The following is a 22580-nucleotide window of genomic DNA, read 5'->3' on the forward strand; positions in this document are numbered from 1 at the left end:
GCTTCATCTCCAAGCTCGGGGAGCAAGGGCTCCCACTCTTCAAACTACTGAAGAAGACTGGTCATTTCAACTCGACGCTGGAGGCCGAGCAGGCCTTCCAGGACTTGAAGAAGTATCTCATCTCATCGCCCGTACTGGTGGCCCCCTCCAAGGGCGAACCTTTATTGCTCTACGTCTCGGCCACTCCTCAGGTCGTGAGCATGGTACTGGTGGTGGAGCGTGATGAGTACTCAGGGCAGGGTGCTGGGTCTGAGCTCCCGACTGCCCCCGAGCAGTCTCCAGCTTTTGGGGCCTCTCCCGACTAGGGAGTCTAGCCCGAGACCTCGGTCGGCCCTGACCACTGCAACAAGCTCAGGGGCTGTGACAAGTCCTCGGGCGAGGTTGTAGTCGGGGCCAGCCAGATACAGCGACCGGTGTACTTCATCAATGAAGTCATCCGAGACGCCAAGACAAGATACCCCCAAGCCGAGAAGATGCTTTACGCAGTGCTCATCGCTTCCAGGAAACTGTGCCACTACTTCCAGGTGCACAAGGTCTCGGTGGTAACCACATACCCACTGGAGCCGATCCTCCGGAACCGAGAAGGAACTGGGCGCATTGTCAAGTGGGCGGTCAAACTTGCAGAATTCGATCTGCACTTCGTCAGCCGCCACGCAATCAAAAGTTAGGCTCTGTCCGACTTCATGGCAGAGTGGACGTCGGTCCTCGAGATCGATAATGAAGAGTTGTCTACATATCCCAGGCAAGATGGGCCTGGGTACTGGGTCATGCACTTTGACGGCTCCCTCACGCTGAAAGGCGCGAGGGCTGGAGTGGTGCTCACCTCCCCAACTGATGAAGTACTCTAGTATGTCTGCAGCTGCATTTTTGAGCGACAAACAATATAGCGGAATACGAGGGCCTCATCGCTGGCCTACGAGCAGCGGTGGGTCTCGGGATCCGGTGGCTTCTTGTCAAGGGTGACTCCCAGCTGGTGGTCAACCAAGTATCCAAGGAATACCTGTGTGCAAACCCGCAGATGGTGGCGTACGTGGTGGAAGTCAGGAGGCTGCAGCGGCACTTCGACGGCCTGGAGCTGCGGCATATGCCTCACCGCGACAATGCTCTGGCCGATGACCTCTCCCCCCTGGCCTCCGCCCAGGCGCTCGTCCCGGCCGGAACCTTTGAAGAAAGGCTCACATAGCTATCCATCCTGCCTGCCGACCAGGATGAAGGGGAACCCTCGAGCCTAGTTGGGGGAACTCAGGCTGCACCCTCAGTGGGAGGTCCCGTCAGGGTGCCGCCGCCCGGTGAGCGCGCTGCGCTGGCCGGTAGTTCTCAAGAATCCTCGTGGATCGACGAGATCCGAGGGTCCTTGAAAGAAAACATCCTTCCTGGGGACGATGCCTCTGCAGAGAGGATTGCACAGTAGTCCAAACACTATGCCATTGTAGATGGGGATCTCTACCGGCGCGACACGGACGGTGTCCTCCTGAAATGCATCACCCGGGCAGAAGGCGGTGAGCTCCTCATTGAGATCCACGAGGGCGAGTGTGGTGGCCATGCATCATTCCGCACGCTGGTCGGTAAGGACTTTCGGCAAGGTTTCTACTGGCCAACAGCCCTCCAGGACTCTTCTGAACTGGTTCAGCACTGCAGGGCGTGCTAGTTCCACGCAATGTAGATTCACCAGCTACCTCAGGCTCTTCACAGCATCCCCCTGTCTTGGCTCGTTTCAGCTGGCCACAGAAGATGGGCAACCTCTTCCAAACGCATGGAACATCGAGCATCTGCGCAAGTTTGATCCCTAGGTGAGCTTGTTTGTGCTCGAGCCAACAAGGACAGGGACCTTCCCCCTGCCCAAATTGGCCGGGGGCTGCCACCAACCATGTAAGTTAGTACTTGCTATTTATTTTCGTCACTTCTGTACGAATCATTAATATACGCCCGTATTACTCTTATTCCGAGTTTTTCCTCTGGAATCTATATGTTTAATCTGCTTGGTGAGATGCTCGATTTGTGCGAGAAAAACACGCTCTCTCATTTTCCCGCTGATAAAAATGGATCCCAGTCGGTATGCGCCACGGGCAGTGATTGCTGACTTAAGTCTGTCGTGGTAGGTTGTGGTGCCCAGCTCAATGGTAGTACCCTGAGTACTATCGAGCCTCTGGGGTTCTCGGTAATCCTACCGCTCGAACATGAGTAGTCGGGACCGCCTAGACCCCAGGGGTGGGCTTTCGGTGCTCGGCCTGGTCAATTCTACTCCAGGCACCACCGAACCATTGGACCTCTTGGTCATGTCTCTGTCTGTTCACTTCACCGGTCCGGGCATTCGAGAGGTCTCGAGTCAAAAATGAGAGCAGGCTATAATGAGTACCGCACTAACAGAGCACACCAAGCAAAGAATCTTTGCCTATTTTTTAAGCTTACAGATAAATGATCAAGAACCAAGCAGCTCAACCACAAGGGCCTCAGTGCCCAGGTTGCTGCTCGAGCCTCTAGGGTCCTCGGGTGATCCTACCGCTCGGACATGAGTGGTCAGGACCGCCTAGCCCCTGGTTCCATTACCAGGTTTGCAATGCTCGGATGCTAAAAAGACGTCCTGGGGGCTTAAGCGCTCTGCACAAGAGAACCCACTTTCCCGGGTGCCCCGAGCGCAGGGCATCTACCCTTTCCTGACCTGGTCGGCCAGAAGGCTAACACCTACTCAGTGAGTCACTAAAGTCATATGAATTTCCTTTCATACATACTCAATAAACTATTGTCCCCGAGTTATCCTCGGGGCCTATGTATTCTAATCTGTTCGGCGAGGCAGTCTCCTCGTGCGTAAAACCCTGCCCTCGTGTTCACTTATTCTGAAATGACAAATACAAACAGTAGTCGGTTTACCGCACAGGCGGCGATGGCTGACCTAGGTCCTTTATGATGGCCGTGGTGCCCGACCGACTTGGCAATATCCCGAGCACTACCGAGCCTCTGGGGTTCTCGAGTAATCCTACAGATCGAACATGAGTGGTCGGGACCGTCTAGACCCCAGGGGCAGGCTGTCGGTGCTCGGCCTGGTCGGTCCTAACCTGGACACCACCAAACCGTGGGGACTCTTGGTTACATTTTCGCCCGCGCGTATCTCTGGTCTATTTGTTTGAGAGGTCGCAGGGCGAAAAGTGTTCACTAGTCGAGGCGTGTACTGTGCCAAGTGGACTTGTTTCCCAAGCAAAGAAGTTTGTGTCCGTCTGTGTCTCTTTGACTCAGTAGCCGCGCGCTCGCGAGGGCTCAGGGGCTGGACACTCAGGTGGTTTCGCTGCTTGAACATGAGTGGTCGTGGCAACCTAACTTCTCAGGGGTAGACTGCTGGGCTCGGAGCCCAGCCAGTACCTCTCAGGACATCAAGGAAGAACAAACAACATCAAGAACAAGCACAGATCGGAGTTTGATTCCAAGGATGGCTTCTATTACACTGAAAGGAACAATTCAGGAGGGAATCACTCCCATATTTACAACATTCAAAAGAACAAAAAACCTAACTTTTTATAGGCTAAGGAGGAGGGCACGCTTCCCTGCTGTTGTCGCTGCTCGGGCCCGGCTCTCGCACAAAAGATTCTGCCACCTCGGTGGCGACAACTTCCTCTGCCTCAACCACCCCCTACCGAGCTGGCTCCAGCGGGAAGGTGGGGTCTCGGCTGCGATAGCAGGCAAGAACATGCTTTGCCACTCTTTGGGCCAGCGCACGCCCCTCTCGGGTCGCCAGCTCCTGGACAGCGGCAGGGAGAGCTTCAAAGCACCGGGCAATCTCTAAGAACATCAGGGCGAGGTGGCCTATTGTTTCCGTTCCCAGCCCCTGGTCACCCCCAAACAAATGCCCAAGCCTGACTTCCTCCACGGAGTCCCGCGCCTATCTAAGGATATCCCGCATCATCAGCTTCACATGCGTCCGCTCTTAAAGGATGGTATCAAGCTCCTCCTCGGTGTTCTTCAGCTGAGCCTCGAGGTTACTGCTATCGGCGGTGATGGCAGGGACACCCTTCGCAGCCCGTGTCTCCTCCAGTCGGGCAGCCACTTCGATCCGGGACTGCTCTAGTTGCTCGGCCCGGGACTTGATGGCATGCTCTTGGGCAGCTAAGTCGGCCTCCTGGTTGGCGACGTGCACCTCCCGGGCGGCGAGTGCTGATGACACAAAATCGGCATCCGCCTCGTGCCGTGCGATCTGCTCCTCTCGGGAGGCAAGCGCTGACGACGCCAAGTCGGCATCCGTCTCACGCAAGGTGACCTGCTCCTCCTGGCGGAGGACAGCGGCACGACCGTGCTCAAGATCATCGTTCTCACGGCAGAGGTCCCCCTGTGCAGACCGCACGGCTTCCTCCCTCTGGCTAGCTGCCTCCTCCAGTGAGGCAACCTGCCACAAGCGCCGGGCAAGTTGCTCCTCGCGAGTGTCCAGCTCGCCGGTGTGCCTCCTCGACACTCGGTCGCGCTCTACCGCGAGCCACTCCAAGCGGTCGGCTTTCTCCTGCGTGGCAACAACCTCATCGCATGCCTCCTCCAGTGCCTCCCGCTCCACGGCCACCTCCCGCATGGACTTCTCATAGGTCGAGCGAGCCGAGGCCACGCGGGTCTCTAGCAACTTGCGGACCTCCTCTACTCGGCTCCTTTCGTCGACTAGGGTGGCACGCTCTTTCTCGAGCTTAGCCTGCTCTGCCGCAACGGCTGCCTCGAGCCGCCTGATGACCTCCCAGGCGCTTCCCAGCACCTCGAGGAGGGGTTCCGGGGCTTGGCCAGGGGATGGCCGGGGGCTAGGTCCCCTGTGAGCCCTCTCAGCAGAGGCGCTCGGGGACCCTGACGGCAGCCACACAGCGCCACCCTTGTCACGACCACCTCCCCTGCAGCCAGTTGCTCCACCCTCGGAGGGCTCAGGGCAGGGCCAGCCGGGGCCCTCGGCTCAGAGTCGTCCGGGGCTCTTGGCTCAGGTCCGGCCAGGGCCCTCGACTCAAAGCCGGCCGGGGCTCTCGGCTCAGAGCTACCCGGGGCTCTCGACTCAAACTTGGCCGGGGCTCTCGGCTCAGGGGTAGGGATGGCCTCGGCTGCTCTGGGGACAGCAGGCCTCCTGCGGAGCCCTTGGATGGCCTGGAACGAAAACAGGTTAACCCCAACCAAAATCCGGGCAAAATGTACTCGAGAAAGAAAAGGGGCTTACGTGGTTTTGGGCCCGCGGTACCGCCATCGGGACTGCGGGATCCAAAACTCTGGGTCCTACGGGCTAGGCTCAGGCCCAAGCTCCGGCCTCCTTCTTTTCGGGGGAGGGCTCTGGCCCTCGGGCCGTTGTGGGCTGGTCTCGGCGTCCGCCCCGGAGCCTGCTCCCGAAGACTAGCCGGTTCAGCCGGCAGCCTCGCGCTACCGGCCAGGCTCTGGCCCTCCGGTCGCTATGAGCTAGTCCCAGCCTCCGCCCCGGAGTCTGCTCCCGAAGACTGGCTGCCTCGATCGCCCGCCGTCGCACCGCCTGCCGTCGACCATAGTCGCAAAGGTGATGGCGACATGGATGAGGATGGTTGAGGGATATACGCCTGAGGATGCTTCCCCTTATCGCCCCGGGTCAGCGGCCTGCTGTCGGCGGCGGCGGCAGCCCACCCTCCATTATCATCCACCCCTGGGATGTGCAGAGTTCCGGGGCCTCGGCGCCCCGGATGGTCAACCAGCCCCTGGGCGTCGAAGGTCGACATCGTCTCTTGCAGAGTCGCCCAGCCCAGGTCTGCGCAAGGCGCCAGCTCCTCGCGTGGCAAGACCGTCCGGGCAAGGTCGTCGACGCTGGTCACCACCTTAAGCAGTGTCACTAGGGCCCCCTCGTCAAGGTCCCTGTCCTCGCCTATGTAGGTCCTCATCAAGTCGCGGGACCCGGTGTACATCCAGGCGAAGCGGGCGCGTTCCCTCAGGGGGGCCAGACGACGGCGCAGGAAGTCAGTGACCAGCATGAGCGAGGTAAGCCCCGCCCGGCGTAGGTCTTCAATGCGGTTCAGCACTAGGCGCAGGCGAGCATTCTCCGTGGGGACTGACATCGATGTAAACCCAGTCCTAGCGCCAGTTGTCCCACTTGCTACGCAACACATGTGGTATGTAGGCGTCACCGAGTCCCTCCCGCAGGCAGGAGTTGCAGCAGCCCACGACCTCTACCTCGTCCGACCCTTTCTTCTTCCCGGCCGTTCGAAGGATGAAGAAATGCCGAAAGAGCGCGATCGACAGCGGCACCCCCACGAACATCTCGTAGAGGTGGGCGAAGACCGCCAGGATGACCACTGACTTCGGACTCAGATGGGATAGCTGGACGCTGAAGGTGTCCAGCACTTGTAGAAGAAACACCAAAAATGGCGCCACCAGGCCAGCGGCGATGAAGGAGACGAAGATCACGATCTACCCAGGCCTGCATGAGGAGGGTGGATAGTTGGCTGGTGTCACCACCGACGCTCCCCACTGGCCAGCGGGCACCATCAACTTCCGAACCTTCTCCGTCACCATCGGCAGAACGCTGCTGGCGCTCGATGAATCCCGACAGCCGCTTCCTGCCCTTGGCATTTTTGCGGGTGGGAAGTGCGCTGGAGGAAACTAGAAGCAAGGTGCACCGAGGGCTGGAGAGAAAGCTCCTGGTGCGCAAGGAAGACAAAGGCAAAAGATGGCAACTGCAAGAATGGCGTGGGGGGTAACGGTTCGTTGCACCTCTCCTTTCCTATCGTGGGGAATTCAAACGCCCCATTCCTCGGCGCAATATGCGAGGCGCATCTCCCTCGATCCACGCAGTTGCCAGGCACACCTTGATGAGGACATCACTCTTTCGGATACACACACACCGAGTATTCCTCCAACAATAGGTCCATTGACACGAGCTCGTGCACGTCAACTAAATCATGAGGTGAGCTCGTTCCTTAGTGTTCCTTTATATTTTGATAAGGATGGGATGCTACTGAATAATTGTGATGTATTGTTACTTAGTTACACGAGAGAAGAACAGCAAGGGCGCCCAAGCCAAGGTGGAGGTCCAATCAAGTTCGAGTCCGTTTCGGAGTCCAGGACCAGCCTGCACTAAAATCGTCGCCCAGGACGTATACGGACTCCGTTTTTGACGTTCTACACATGGTTGGAAAGCTAAGGAGATAGACTTTCTAACGGGACTAGTCCCATGTCCAAATTCTTTCTGAGTCAACAGGAATCGTCGAAACAAGTGGACATCCAGAATCTGTCAGGGTGCTGCTCCACCATATTTTGGGCCGTTGGGCCGTGTAACGTGTTGGAGTCCATTAGGGACGCGTCCAGGGGTCCTTGGCCGACCCTAGTCTTTTATATACAGTAGCCTCTGCCCTAATTAGGGTTGGGTTTTGCTTAGATATTGATCTACACACAGATTGTGAGATTTTTGCTCTTGTTCCGGACCGACTAGGCCGCCGCAAGTGTTTGTGGAACCCCAACTTCGAGTGCCTAAATTCTATTCGCAATATTTCAGATTGCATCTTCTACGTTCTTGCTTGTGTTCTTGGTACGCTTACAGGGATTGAGCCTTCTTGGCGAGGTCAACCGCGCGACACGGTTGATAACCAACGGAGCTATGGTGTAGTGATTGCAAGCTAGACGATCTGTTCGGGTCGAAGCCTTTGGATCATCAACGTCGAGTTCTCCACCTACCGACTTATCGCTACCTATCGGAAGATCAGGCCTACAATCTCATCAACTGGTATCAAATTTTCAGGTTGCCCATTAGGTAATTTCATTTTCCCCTTTAGATTAGTCTGTTTTTCATCACCTAGAGTCCAGAAAAAGCCAAAAAAATTCCGTCAATTTCCGCTGCCCTAGAACCCTTTGTGCCTTTGCAATTTTTGTTTTCAGTTGCACGTTGTTGAGTTTGTGTCCGTGGTCGAGTCTTGTTGCTGGTTTTAGAGTCGTGTTCTTGGTCTTTAGTCAACGCTCCGTGCTGTTTTGATCACACCGCTATCCCATCGCCACCATCCCCACCAACAAGTCGAGCCACCACATTACTCGATTTGCCACCGCGAGCCGCCTTTTGTTACTTTCCGCCACGCCAACCCTAGATAGGTCGCAAGCCGCCTTGTATCAATTGCCCTGTCACCACTGCCCTCCTTGTTCATCTCGCGATCCTATTGCTTGCAATACCTTAAAGAGGTCGATTTCTGCAAGAGGTGCTTTGAAAAAAACCCTAACTCGACAGGGGTTCAGTAAAACAGCAATAACTTTCTCATACGGACTCGGAATCAGGCAAAAAAAAAATTCACGGACATCTACAGAAAAAGTTACATCTGTTGCTTTGCCGAGTTTTGCCGAAATTGTTTTCCCAAATTCGGCTCGGAAGATTGAGTATTTGAGCCGCGAAGTTTCCGCACGCTTTTCAGAGAACGTGCTTGATTTTCTATAGGCCACATCTTGCATCCGTTTGAGCTGAAAATTTCTGTGGTTGTTTCTTGTGTGCTCCTAGTTCAGAAAAAAATATCAGAAAAATACAAAAAAAAATCATGATTCCTACTAGTGCTAAAAGACAAAAAAGAGGAGCACATAGAGAACACCAGATAATTGTGCTGTTTGCTGTGTCTTTCTCTGGTCATTTTGTTTAGCTTTGTTTCAGCTATTGTGCTAGGACTAGGGACACGAGATAGACCAGCAACTGTGATTCATACTTTGGACACTTATTTAGCTTTGCTCTTCTGATTACAGTTATTGCTAATCCTTGCTACCATATTGTGCCTTCCAAGCTCCACCTCCTTTGATCCGAACAGGTTCACTCTTGCAATCATCCCACGCTTCCAGACTTGTCACCGGTTGTTCCTCCTTGCTGCGTTGGTAAGAACATTTGTAAGAGCGTGGTAAGATGCTTGAGTGTGTGTGATTCCACCTTCCACCACCTAGTAGTTGATAGGGATAATATTGTGTTGTACTTTGTTTTCTACTAACCATGTCAGGTGATGGCTCTCCGTCGGATTTTAAGGATTATGTGTCCAAGGAAGAACTCAACAAAGCCTTGCAGGATCATACTAGACTATTGACAGACATTAGAACAAGCATTGCTAACCTTGTCACGCGAGTCAACGACCTTGAGTTGCGACAGCCACCACAGGATGATGAACATTCACATGATGATGACGGAGATGGTGACCAGGAAGATGGTGAGGTTTTTGTTGGGCAAGATGTGTGTGCTGAGCAACGTCCTCGTGCTGAACAATTACGTCGTGACCACCAACAACGTCGTCAAGGTAACGGAGGTAATAATGTTAATTGCAACGGTCGCGATGATCCTTATTCTAAGATTAAGTTTTCAATGCCTCATTTTGATGGTGCATATGATGCTGATGCTTATTTAAATTGGGAAATGACGGTTGATCAAAAGTATAGTTCTCATATGGTTCCTGAAATGCATAGAGTTAGACTAGCCACTTGTGAGTTCACGAATTATGCTATTATTTGGTGGAATGGTTTAGTTTCTAGTGGCTTAGAACCTGAATCATGGCCTAGACTAAAGCGTGCCATGCGCAATAGATTTATTCCTCCTGATTATACATGTGAATTAAAAAAGAAATTGCAGCGCTTAAATCAAGGGTCTAAATCTGTGCATGATTACTATCAAGAGCTTCAAATTGCTATGCTTCGTTGTAGTATACAAGAGGATGATGAGGATACCATGATTCGTTTTTACTCCGGGTTGAGACATGAAATTCAGGACCTTGTTGATTATAAAGATTACAATACTACCAATAGGTTTTTCCATTTTGCTATCTTGGCAGAAAAAGAACTGCAGGGTCGACAACAGGTGCAGAAATTGCGGAACAATTTTGGGAGTACATCTACTTCATGAGTACCACCGGGACAAGCAACAACATTCCCTTCTACATCTACACGATCTGCTGCCCCCTCCTCCAACACTCGGGCGCGTTCAGCAGGAGCACCACCACCATCACGTGAGGTGAGCAAATCTACTGTTTCGCAGGATCCAATGCCAAGCTCTTCTTCAAGCGCAGCTACCACGGGTTGTACAACGGGCATTGTGTGCCATCGCTGCCAAGGTATTGGCCACGTCATGAAGGATTGCCCAAGCCAGCGAGCATACTCCGCAACAGCAAATGGTGGATATGTTAGTCATAGTGATGTCGAGGAAGAATATGCATTTGAAGCTAATCTTGCAGCCGATCATGACATGGATAGTGAGGGGGAGGAGATTAGTGGTACCGCTGCCACGGAGAGTTATGCAGCACGCACCTTTATTGTGAAGCGAGTTTTGAGTTCTCAAATGGGGCAAGCAGAGCAGCTACAACGCCATCATCTATTCCAGACATTCCTCATTGTCAAAGATGCACGTGTTCGCAAAATAATTGATGGCGAGAGTTGCAACAACCTCTTGAGCTCCGATCTTGTGAAGAATCTTTCCTTGCCAACACGTGCACATCCTCATCCATACTACATTCAGTGGTTCAATAACAGCGGTAAGGTTAAGGTAACACAATCTGTGAGAGTACATTTTTCTATTGGTTCCTACCATGATTATCCTGATTTTGATGTAGTGCCTATGCAAGCATGTTCACTTTTGTTAGGCCGTCCTTGGGAATTTGATACCGATGCTACACACCATGGTAGAAGTAATAAATACTCTCTCATGCACAAGGGAAAGAAAATCTCTTTACCTCCTTTGACACCTGCTGAAATTGTGCAATGTGATAAAGCGCTAGCTGAAAAAGAAAAGAAAGAATGTGTTTTGGAATCTGAAAATCAGCAAGTAGCTCAATCTGTTTTTCCACCTAAGAAAGAGAAGAACACACCTAGGTCCGAAGGCATTAAGTTAAAGGGTGGTATTATGCTTGCTACTAAATCTGACCTTGCTGAAATTCAAGATAATGATACTTTGTGCTATGCTTTGGTATGCAAAGAGGTTTTATTTTCAATTGATGATATACCTAGCTCTTTGCCTGCTACTGTCACTAACCTTTTGCAGGAGTATAAGGATGTCTTTCCAGCTGAGATACCCCCGGGGCTGCCACCATTGAGAGGGATAGAGCACCAAATAGATTTGATCCCGGGAGCGACTTTGCCAAACCGCGCTGCATATAGGACCAATCCGGAGGAGACTAAGGAAATTCAGCAACAAGTCCAAGACCTTTTGGACCGTGGGTACGTATGAGAGAGCCTTAGTCCTTGTGCTGTTCTTGTTCTTTTGGTTCCTAAGAAAGATGGTACATGGCGCATGTGTGTTGATTGTAGAGCCATTAATAATATCACAATAAGGTATCGTCACCCTATTCCTAGGCTAGATGACATGCTTCATGAGTTGAGTGGTTCTATTATTTTCACGAAGATTGACTTGCGTAGTGGTTACCACCAAATAAGAATGAAATTGGGAGATGAATGCAAAACTGCTTTCAAAACTAAGTTCTGTCTATATGAGTGGTTAGTGATGCCTTTTTGGTTTAACTAATGCACCTAGCACTTTCATGAGATTGATGAATGAGGTTTTACGTGCTTTCATAGGAAGATTTGTGGTGGTGTACTTTGATGATATTTTGATCTATAGCAAGTCACATGAAGAACACATTGATCATCTACGTGCTGTTTTTACTGCTTTGAGAGACGCACGTTTGTTTGCTAACCTTGACAAGTGCACCTTTTGCACGAATAGAGTTGTTTTTCTTGGCTATGTTGTTACTCCACAGGGAATTGAAGTGGATGAAGCTAAAATTGAAGCCATCAAGAGCTGGCCGACCCCTGGGACTATCACACAGGTGAGAAGCTTTCATAGCCTTGCAGGGTTCTATCGGCATTTTGTGAGAGATTTCAGCACCATTGCTGCCCCACTCAATGAGTTGACAAAGAAGGGCGTTCCGTTCCAATGGGGGCCAGCACAAGTGCAAGCTTTTAATACGCTGAAAGATAAGCTTACGCACGCACCTCTACTCCAACTTCCGGACTTTGGTAAGACTTTTGAGTTAGAATGTGATGCTAGCGGCATTGGAATTGGAGGAGTGCTACTACAAGGAGGTAAACCCGTTGCTTATTTTAGTGAGAAATTGAATGGGCCATCTCTTAATGATTCGACTTATGATAAGGAGTTGTATGCTTTAGTGCGAGTTTTAGAAACATGGCAACATTATCTTTGGCCCAAGGAGTTTATTATTCATTCTGATCATGAAGCTTTGAAACATATTAGAAGCCAAGCCAAACTGAACAAACGTCATGCTAAATGGGTTGAATTTATAGAGTCATTTCCTTATATCATTAAACACAAGAAAGGTAAAGACAATATCAATGCATATGCATTATCTAGACGTTATACCATGCTGTCCCAACTCGATCATAAGATTTTTTGTTTAGAAACAATTAAAGGATTATATGCTACTGATTTGGACTTTAAAGATGCTTTTGAACATTGTAAAGAAGGAAGAACTTGGAATAAATATGTGCCGAATGATGGATTGCTATACCGTGCTAACAAGCTATGCATCCCAGCTAGCTCTATTCACCTATTGTTCTTGCAGGAACCGCATGGAGGTGGTTTGATGGGACATTTTGGAGTGAAGAAGACCGAGGATGTCCTGGCTGCTCACTTCTTTTGGCCTAAGATGAGGCGCGACGTCGAGCGCTACGTGGCACGCTGCACTACTTGCAATAAAGCTAAGTCTCGCTTGAACCCACATGGACTTTATATGCCTCTTCCTGTTCCTAGTGTGCCTTGGGAGGATATTTCTTTGGATTTTGTTTTAGGATTGCCTAGGACCAAGAGGGGGAGGGATAGTATATTTGTCGTTGTGGATCGTTTTTCAAAAATGACACATTTTATACCTTGTCACAAGAGCGATGATGCTACAAACATAGCTGATTTGTTTTTCAGGGAAATCATTCACTTGCATGGAGTGCCTAACACCATTGTTTCGGATCATGATGCAAAAAATTTTAGCCACTTTTGGAGGACACTTTGGAATAAACTTGGGACAAAGCTGCTGTTTTCGACGACATGTCACCCTCAAACCGACAGACAAACGGAGGTTGTGAACCGCACATTATCCACCATGTTGCGGGCTATTTTGAAGAAAAATTTGAGGATGTCGGAAGAGTGTCTACCCCATATTGAGTTCGCTTACAACAGATCAGTTCACTCCACCACCAAAGTAAGTCCGTTTCAGGTAGTGTATGGTTTTAACCCCCGTGCCCCTATTGATTTACTTCCTTTACCAACATCCGAGAAACTGAATTTTGATGCTAAGACACGTGCTGATTTGATTCTGAAAATGCATGAGTTGACTAAGGAAAATATTGAAAAGATGAATGAGAAGTATAGAACTTATGGTAGCCAAGGTCGGAAACATATTACTTTTGAAATTGGTGATCTTGTGTGGTTACATTTGCGCAAAGATAGGTTTCCTGATTTGAGGAAGTCTAAATTGCTGCCTCGCGCTGATGGTCCTTTTAAAATTCTGGAAAAGATCAATGATAATGCATATAAGCTTGAGTTGCCTGCAGATTATGGGGTTAGTCCCACATTTAACATTTCAGATTTAAAGCCTTACTTGGGAGAAGAAGATGAAATTGCGTCGAGGACGACTCCAATTCAAGAGGGGGAGGATGATGAGGACATCACTCTTTCAGATACACACACACCGAGTATTCCTCCAACAATAGGTCCATTGACACGAGCTCGTGCACGTCAACTAAATCATGAGGTGAGCTCGTTCCTTAGTGTTCCTTTATATTTTGATAAGGATGGGATGCTACTGAATAATTGTGATGTATTGTTACTTAGGAACACGAGAGAAGAACAGCAAGGGCGCCCAAGCCAAGGTGGAGGTTCAATCAAGTTCGAGTCCGTTTTGGAGTCCAGGACCAGCCTACACTAAAATCATCGTCCAGGACGCATACGGACTCCGTTTTCGACGTTATACACATGGTTAGAAAGCTAAGGAGATAGGTTTTCCAACGGGACTGGTCCCATGTCCAAATTCTTTCCGAGTCAATAGAAATCATCGAAACAAGTGGACGTCCAGAATCTGTCAGGGTGCTGTGCCACCATCTTTTGGGCCGTTGGGCCGTGTAACGTGTTGGAGTCCATTAGGGACGCGTCCAGGGGTCCTTGGCCGACCCTAGTCTTTTATATAAAGTAGCCACCACCCTAATTAGGGTTGGGTTTTGCTTAGATATTGATCTACAGACAAATTATGAGATTTTCGCTCTTGTTTCGGACCGACTAGGCCGCCGCAAGTGTTTGTGGAACCCCAACTTCGAGTGCTTGAATTCTATTCGCAATATTTCAGATTGCATCTTTTATGTTCTTGCTTGTGTTCTCGGTACGCTTGCAGGGATTGAGCCTTCTTGGCGAGGTCAACCGCGCGACACGGTTGATAACCAACAGAGCTATGGTGTAGTGATTGCAAGGGAGACGATCTGTTCGGGTCGAAGCCTTTGGATCATCAATGTTGAGTTCTCCACCTACCAACTTATCGCTACCTATCGGAAGATCAGGCCTATAATCTCATCATACCTTCCGCCTCATCATCACTTCCCTCGAAAGTCGGAAGGGCACGCGCCCTTTCGGTTTTCCCCTTGGGCTATACCAAGAGCCTGGGCCAAAAAGCTGCAAGGCCCTCAAAGATTTCAGCACCTGGCGACAGAAAGCCACGTGGCACCAACGCTGTGATCGGCCTCGAAGAAATAAGGGCCCCATCCACAGTCTCTGGGCCATCGCCTGCCGATGGGCCCAGGGACTGCTGTCGGTGATCTGGAAACCAAGGGTTCCCGAGTCCCGAGGCCAGGATAGCATAGTGCCACATGGCGCCATCTGAGAAAGCCAGTTCTGGGAGGGGTGCTCGGGGCCATGAACAGTTGGCCCCCGAGTACCCGGAGTTCCCAGAGGGCCGAGAAGAGCCAGTTCCGGGAGGGGTGCTTGGGGCCATGAACAGTTGGCCCCTGAGTACCCGAAGTTCCCCGAGGACTCAAGAAGAGCCAGTTCCGGGAGGGGTGCTCGGGGCCATGAACAGTTGGCCCCCGAGTACCCGGAGTTCCCCGAGGACCCGAGAAAAGATAAGTCCAAGAGGGGGTGCTCGGGGCCATGAATAGTTGGCCCTCGAGTACCCGGAGTTCCCTGAGGACCTAAGAAGCCCCTTGCCGGTGGACCCCACAAGGGCTTCGCAGTGAGGTGTCAATCGGTGGGAAGCCTGATGCTGCATTTAAAAGGGAGCATGGCCGGTCACATCCAACCACTCCGCCCCACGCCTGCCGTACTGAGTACGTTAGTCCCTGTCACCGCCTGGCAGGAAGGCGTGGGGACATTTAATGCAACGGGCCCCATCGCATGTCACCCTGTGGGGCCCATAAAGGAAATGGCTTGGAGATATCGTCACTGGGCTCGAGGCGTATCGCCTGCCACCCTGCAGCGGTAGACCGTGTCAGGTCTGCTCTGACCGGACGGGCATGCAGGGATGTTCAGTGGCAGGCCGGTGGGCCCCCTGCACCTGCTAAAGTTGGGGCGTAATGGGCGACGGGACCGGTCGGAGGGCGCGTTTTCAACCCCTGTAACATCAAACTGTAGACCCATAATGGCTGCTTTCCATTTATGGCTTACAGGAACTCGTGCCCCCGTTTTGGGCATGCCGAGCCTCCCCCCGATAGGATAAAAGGGGGGAGGGAGCACTTCGGAGGAAGACAAGCTAACTTCAGGCGAACTTGAAGCAAGAAGCAAGATCGAAGCTCAAGACTTAGACAAAAAACCTTGTAACACAGAGATCCAGAGAAAGGCATTACAAGAGCATTAATAGCACATCATACACACAGGAGTAGGGTATTACGCTCCGTGCGGCCCGAACCTGTCTAAAATCCCTTGAGCATTTACTCCTACTAGCCGATGATCATCCGTCCCGCCTAGATCTCATACATTCGCATCAAATCCACATACGAGGTAGATCCAGAATCAGCCCCCCAGCCGAATCTCAAAGGGGGTCCCTCAGGATCCCCACTTGTGGTGTTCATCCACCGACGGTGTGAGAATATGAATTTGATGGAGAACAAACATGAGACCAACTAGAACTTCATAACCTTGTTGGGCATTAAGCGTGAGATGTCTGATGATCTCTTGTGCTGTTATGCCTTATGAGGTGTAGTTATTTGTTGTCAACCCAACACATGCCTCTATTGGTTCTATCCAATGGAGTCGATGCAAAGCCAGATAAAATTTTTGCAAAACATATGTATTACAAAAAAAATATGTATTTATAGAACATGGTATTACTATGTAGCCCTCGACTCTCTGGTCGAGGAGAAGAGTCCCTGATCGGAGAGTAATAAAGAACATACCTGTACCATCTAAAGTATATTACGTAGCCCTCGACTCTCTGCTCAACGACTAGATCGAGTGGAGAGTAGACTCTCTATTTGATGTGATAATCAAGACAGAGATTAGAGTTGTAGCATTAAAAAATGCCCGATGTGGCCTGTTCACTCAATAATTGAGTTTGAGTAGAAAGTAGAGCATCAACGCTGACATTAAACAATATAACTCATGGCTCTATGGTTAGCATGATATCTAAATAGAGAGTGAAGCATAAGCATGGAAATTATGTGATGTAGCCCCTGACTCTCTGCTCGATGACTCAATTGAGTGGAGAGTAGAGCATAAGCATCAATTCATTATTCTCGAATGCGTAAACCTACGAGTGTATGATTGTGGTTATGTTATGGTCATCGAGTAAATTCGAACAGTCGGGTAGGTGAGAATTAAAAACACACTCCCGTTCGTGCTCGTTTCACCGTAACCTTTGATTTAACATATCATAATGACGCGGCATCCCTCTGCATAGAGATTGGATGTGCTATAATGCCTTGGCGACATCTTAGCTTTCGTCCAACACGTTAGCCTTGAATTACCGCGCACCCAAGGTGACCTTGGAAATTCAACTGTCATTATCGGATCCTGATGGCTTCACCATTTTCCGTTTGATCCGTTCCCGTGAATATAAATAGGGGGACCCAAAGCCATTCATTTCACCCTAATCTCCTTCCCTTCTTCCCACACACTGCTTAGTAGAACTCGTAGAACTTGAAACCATGGATTCCACTCCATCGTCGTCTCCTGAGCAATGTCCAGAAATCAAAGAAGTAGGATCTCTCACCCCACGGCCTCTTGACATGGTTCCACTGGGAGTCATCATCGTTTCCTCTAATGAAAAGGAATTGAGTGAGAGGTTGAAGAGGAAAGGGAACAAAATGTCTACCAGAGGTCCTTAACCCTTCACTCGGCACCTCCTGCGCCCTCTACATTGACGCCATGGAGCGAACAACGTAGGAGTAGGTGACGCGGGCCGCACAAGAGGGACATGTCGATGGTGGTGATCTTGACGAGATCATCGGCTAGGTCGCCAGCAAGGCCGTCGGTGATGGAGCCCCTGAGCCTCCGGTGGTGAAGAAAGTGCGGTCGTCTTCTCCATCGACAACCGCCAGATTGCCTTCGCATCCCGTGGAGGATCACTCAACATCACTGGCGCCGGTTAGCAGCTCCAATAGGGTCTTCGCCTCGACCACTCTCCCTGGCCTTTATGCTTGTTGGCAGCCGGTTCCCTGGGCGATCAGCTACCGCCCCAAGGAGGAGCAAAAGAAATTCCTTGACTCGTTCGAGGGAAAGTAGGGGTCCACATACTTCTAAACTCTTGGAGATGGTGCATCTTCAATATTTGCAAGAGCTAGGCAAATCCTTTCTATCAACTTTCCACTAGCTATGCAGGTCAGAAAGAAAAATATGTAATAGGGTAGTCAGTCTAATCAAAATGTTATCGTTATATGAATGAAACTATCGGAGTTGACCGATGTTCCACGAGTTCTTGAGTACCTCACCGTTTGGACTAGATAACCGTACAGATCCAGGTCGAGTGACTTCAACTACCATATAGGGCTCCTCCTACTTAGGTGATAACTTATGGCGCTTAGCCTATTTCTACACCTTTCGTAAAACAAGATCCCCAGCAGTGAGTTTCCTGGGCTGGATCTTTTGGCTATGATATCTACATAACACTTGTTGATACTTAGCTGCTCCAATGGACTCTCGATCACGGTACTCCTCTAGTAGATTGATACCATCTGCTCGTAATTTCTCTTGCACCTCTTCGGAGTAACATTCCACTCAAGGCAATCCAAACTGCAACTCAGTCGGAAGCACTGCCTTTGCTCCGTAGACTAAGAAGAAAGGAGTTTCACCAGTGTCTCTGTTAGTCGAAGTATGAATAGCCCATAGTACTAAGGGAAGTTCCTTTGCTCAACGTTTTGAGTAAGTTCAACCTATCGAAGACCCGTGCCTTAATACCCTCCAAGACTATACCATTAGCGTGCTCAACCTGATCGTTACTTTGAGGGTGAGCTACTAAGAAAAAACAAGTTTTGATGTCAAATTCTTCAAAGAATGCAATAAAGGTCCCACTTTTGAACTGGCTACCGTTATCTATAATTATATGATGCGTGATGCAGTATCGAGTAATTATGCTCCTCATGAACTTATTGGCCACTTCTGCGATGATTTTTACTATAGGTTCGGCCTCGATCCACTTAGTGAATGTGTCGATAGTCACGAATAGGAACTTATAATCGTCTTGGGCCCTTGGGAACGGTCTCAGGATATCCAAGCCCTAGATGAAGAAAGACCAAGAAAGAAGAATTGTTTGTAGAGCTTGGGCTACTCGAGTAGTTTGCCTTCCAAAAAATTGGTAGCTCTCACACTTTTTGACCAGCTCAGTGGCATACTGGATGGCAGTCAGCCAATAGAATCCTTGGTGGAAAGCTCTTCCGACCAAGGTGTGATAAGACGCATGATTACCACACGTGCCTCCATGTATATCGAGCAATATTTTATTTTCCTCTTCCTGAGTGATGCACTTCATTAAGATTATGTTACTCCCCTTTCGGTAGAGCTTGTAGTCTACCAAAGAATATAGCATGGACTAACAAGAAATTTTCTCTGCAGACGCATCATCATCAGGGATCTCTCGACCTTTGAGATAGGCTCAGAATGGAGTCATCCAAGTCAGTTTGCATTCGAGTAGTGCAGCTACCGTGGCTGCGGATTCTGCCTCGCTGGCCTGACCAGACTGCTGATTGGGTTGGGTAGCATCTGCACTCAAGTTTCTCGAGACAGATGGTTTGTAGAGTTTCTCAACGAAGACCCCTACAGATGTGGGAGAATGAGACGAAGCGAGCCTGGAGAGTTCATCGGCGGTGGAGTTGTTGTTTCTGCGAATGTGCGTGACTTCCAGCCCATTGAACTTTTGCTCGAGCTTTCGTACTTCGCTCAAATAAGCTACCATGTTGTTGTCTAGGAATGGTACTCCTATTGCACTTGGTTTATGACTAGCTGTGATTCCCCTTTCATGAGTAGTCGCTTGATTCCAAGTGATATAGCAATGCGGAGCCTGTTTACTAGTCCTTCGTATTCTGCAACATGGTTCAAAGCATTAAATTCTAATTGAACAACAAATATGAGTTCGTTGCCCGTTGGAAATTTAAGTACGATGCCAACCCCCGAGTCTTGAAGCATGAGTGATCCATCAAAGAAACATGTCCAGTGATCTTTGGCCTCGTTTGGCTTTGTTTCCTCAACATTTGTCCATTCAGCGATGAATTATGCTAGTACTCCTAACTTAATGCTTGTGCGTGGTGTGTAACCTACGTTGAACTCATTGAGCTTGACTGCCCATTGTGTGATTCATCCAGTAGCCTCCCAATTGTGTATGACTTCCTTCAGCGAATACATCATTACGATGGTGACCTTGTGCGCTTGGAAATAATGTCGTAGCTTCCAAGAAGTCATCAGGACTGCATACAACAACTTCTACACTTGCGGATATTGTAGCTTAGCATCATGTAGGATTTCGCTTACGTAGTAAACCGGTTTCTAGATCTTAGCCTTCTTCTCGGTGCATTCCCGCTCGACCACTAGGACCATACTCACAACTTGTGTGGTAGCTGCAATATGCAAAAAGTGCTCCTCTTTTTCATTAGGCTAAGTCATAATTAACGAAGACAATACATACCTTTTCAAGTCTTGAAAAGCCTTCTCCGCTTCTTCCATCCACTCGAACCGGTCATGTCTCTTTAGCAGCTTGAAGAAAGGCATCACTCGCTCGCCCATCTTGGAGGTGAATTGACTAAGGGTTGTTGTGCATCCTGTCAATTTCTGAACTTTATTTAGCATTCGAGGTTGACCTCTGTTTTGCATGGGTTGGCCTCTGTGCCTCAACTTGACACCAGGAAACCGAGAAGCTTGCCGGACAGGACGTCGAATGTGCACTTCTCGGGGTAAAGCATCATACGATACTTCCTAAGGTTGTCAAATGTCTCCTTGAGGTCATCAATCAATGCATCTTCAGTTCTAAACTTGACTACAACATCATCAACATAAGCTTCTACAGTGCACCTGATTTGGGGCTTTTTGCAATTTTGAATACATCGTTGATAAGTAGCACTAGTATTTTTCAAATCAAAAGGTATTTTTGCATAGCAATATACACCAAAGGGGGTAACAAAAGCGGTTTTTTCCTCATCCTCAACTCCCATTCTAATTTGGTGATACCCCAAGTAGGCATCTAGAAAACATATCACTACACAACCCACAGTAGAGTTGACAATTTGATTGATATGAGGGAGAGGAAAAGGATCTTTGGGACAAGCTTTGTTTAGGTCGGTGAAATCAACACACATTCTCCATTTGCCACTGGCTTTCTTCACTAGGACGGGATTAGCAATCCATGTAGGATGATGAACCTCTCGGATGAAGCCTGCCTTTAGGAGTTTGTTGACCTCCTCCTGGATGGCTTGATTTTTGTCCTTCACAAATCTTTTTGCTTCAACACCACAGGTTTGGCATCAGGTTCTATAGCTAGTCGATGCTCGATCACCTCCATGGGGACCCCGACATGTCGGATGGTTGTCATGCAAACACATCCTAGTTTGCCTGAAGGAAAGCGATGAGCTCGAGTTCCTATTTGGGATCAAGGTCGACCCCTATCTTGACCATCTTGGTTGGTTCAGACGGGTCGAGGAGCACTATCTTGATGCCACCACCTGCCTTCTTGTCCTTAGAACTATCGTTGTTCTCACCTTTGGCAGCATTGTCAGACCTAGAGGCATCAGCGAGGCTTATGAGCTTGGAGTCCTTGACCTTCGTGGCGGCTTGTTGCTTCTGGTGCTTAGACTCCACGCTTCTTGAGGTAGCTGCCGTTCAGCAAAAGTGTTCGACCATATCCAAGCTCTGCTTGAGACACTTGACCGCTGCACATTGATCTCTCTTGATGGTTATGACCCCACTAGGGCCGGGGATCTTGAGTACCTGGTACGCTGTAACGCCCTGATTTTCAGATTTCTCAAATTTCTAAAATTTTTCAAGATTATTGAATAGCTTCACCAGTAGAGTAGGTTTAAAACCTATTTTCTTAATCAATCAATCAATATAGGGTATTATTTTGTGTGCATTGCATTCTGAGTTTTGTTAGGAGCCAGATAAATGCATTAGAGTTCTTTTTCCTTTTCTTTCTCTTTGGTGTTTTGAATGAAAAAGAATTTGAAAAGGTTTTTACAAAACTCAGTAGTGAATAAGTTAAGGATCTTAATGGTTGGAATTCAAAATCTTTGAATTCATCATTTATTCAATCCTTGATCAAATCTGATTCTTCTCCAATTCAATTCAAATCTTATCCAAATCCTTGTTTAAAGTCAATCTCTCCTCTGTCTCAAATTCTACCCAAATAAATTCAAATTCCTTATCTACTCCTATTTTTGTTCAACCTCATTTTTTTGTTTCTCTTAAATTCACTCCAAACTCAATTCAAATTCATACCCTATTCAAATTTCTCTACAAAAGTTTCTTTTCTAAACTCTAGATATACCTTGTGGTGCATTTTTGGAAATCAAGATGGCATTTTCAGAAGTTCCAATGACTACCAAAGTTGTAGATCTTTTCAAGTACTACAATTTAGAATCACGAAACGTCCAATTTGGAGTCCAGACAATAGAGATATCATCCTCGGAATAGAGAGCTGCAAAAAAGGAAATCGTAACCGACTCAAACTCGAATCCGATTCGTGTTCGGTTTGGACTCCACCTCAACCAGCCGCCCCTAGCTCTATAAATAGGAGTTGCACGCTCTCTCCTACCCCTATTCCATGCCCCCAAGCCCTAGAAGTCGCTGCTTCCATGTCCGTGCATCGCTAGAGAACCGCCATTCGCCGGAGCCGCCGCCGCCATCACCCGTGATGCGCTACGTCATCTTCTCTGCGAATCCTCCTTCTTCGACCATCAAATCAAGGTGAGGACCCCTTTTTCTCCTCCCTTGCTATTGTTTTAGCATCATACTAAGTCCCTAGCCAAGCCCTAGCTCCAGCGAAAGCCCAATCTATACCGCTACGGTCGTCGCCGTCGTGGACAGCCGCGGGACAGCCATGCTGTAGCGGATTGGCATCGATGTTCCTGACCGACCAGAGGTCAAATCACCAAGCCCTTTAACCGGTGCATGTCTCATGATGTTCCCCACGCCCTCACCAACCAGGTCGGCCATTAAAGCAGCCAAACCATCGAAATCAAGGTCGACATACCCGCTGTACGATTTCTGG

The 22580-nt window shown here is 49.3% G+C and overlaps 1 protein-coding gene across 1 annotated transcript; it reads right to left on the reverse strand.

The window, feature by feature from the left end:
- Positions 1-3916: 3916 nt before the first annotated feature.
- Positions 3917-5873, reverse strand: LOC133904510 (uncharacterized). Its single transcript, XM_062346009.1, has 2 exons — positions 5533-5873; positions 3917-4853 (listed from the first exon to the last, which is right to left on the reverse strand). Exons 1-2 carry the CDS (start codon positions 5871-5873, stop codon positions 3917-3919), a joined length of 1278 nt encoding a protein of 425 aa, XP_062201993.1.
- Positions 5874-22580: the final 16707 nt, after the last annotated feature.

Source organism: Phragmites australis, chromosome 22, assembly GCF_958298935.1.
Source record: "Phragmites australis chromosome 22, lpPhrAust1.1, whole genome shotgun sequence".
Lineage (NCBI taxonomy): Eukaryota > Viridiplantae > Streptophyta > Magnoliopsida > Poales > Poaceae > Phragmites > Phragmites australis.

Bases quoted from the DNA above. Each gene is read 5' to 3' on its own strand.
- LOC133904510 (XM_062346009.1), bottom strand. From the start codon at position 5,873: ATGTACACCGGGTCCCGCGACTTGATGAGGACCTACATAGGCGAGGAC. The intron at 4,854-5,532 runs GTATATCCCTCA...AACTGGCTGCAG, and splicing joins AAGGGGAAGCATCCTCAGGC to GGGAGGTGGTCGTGACAAGG.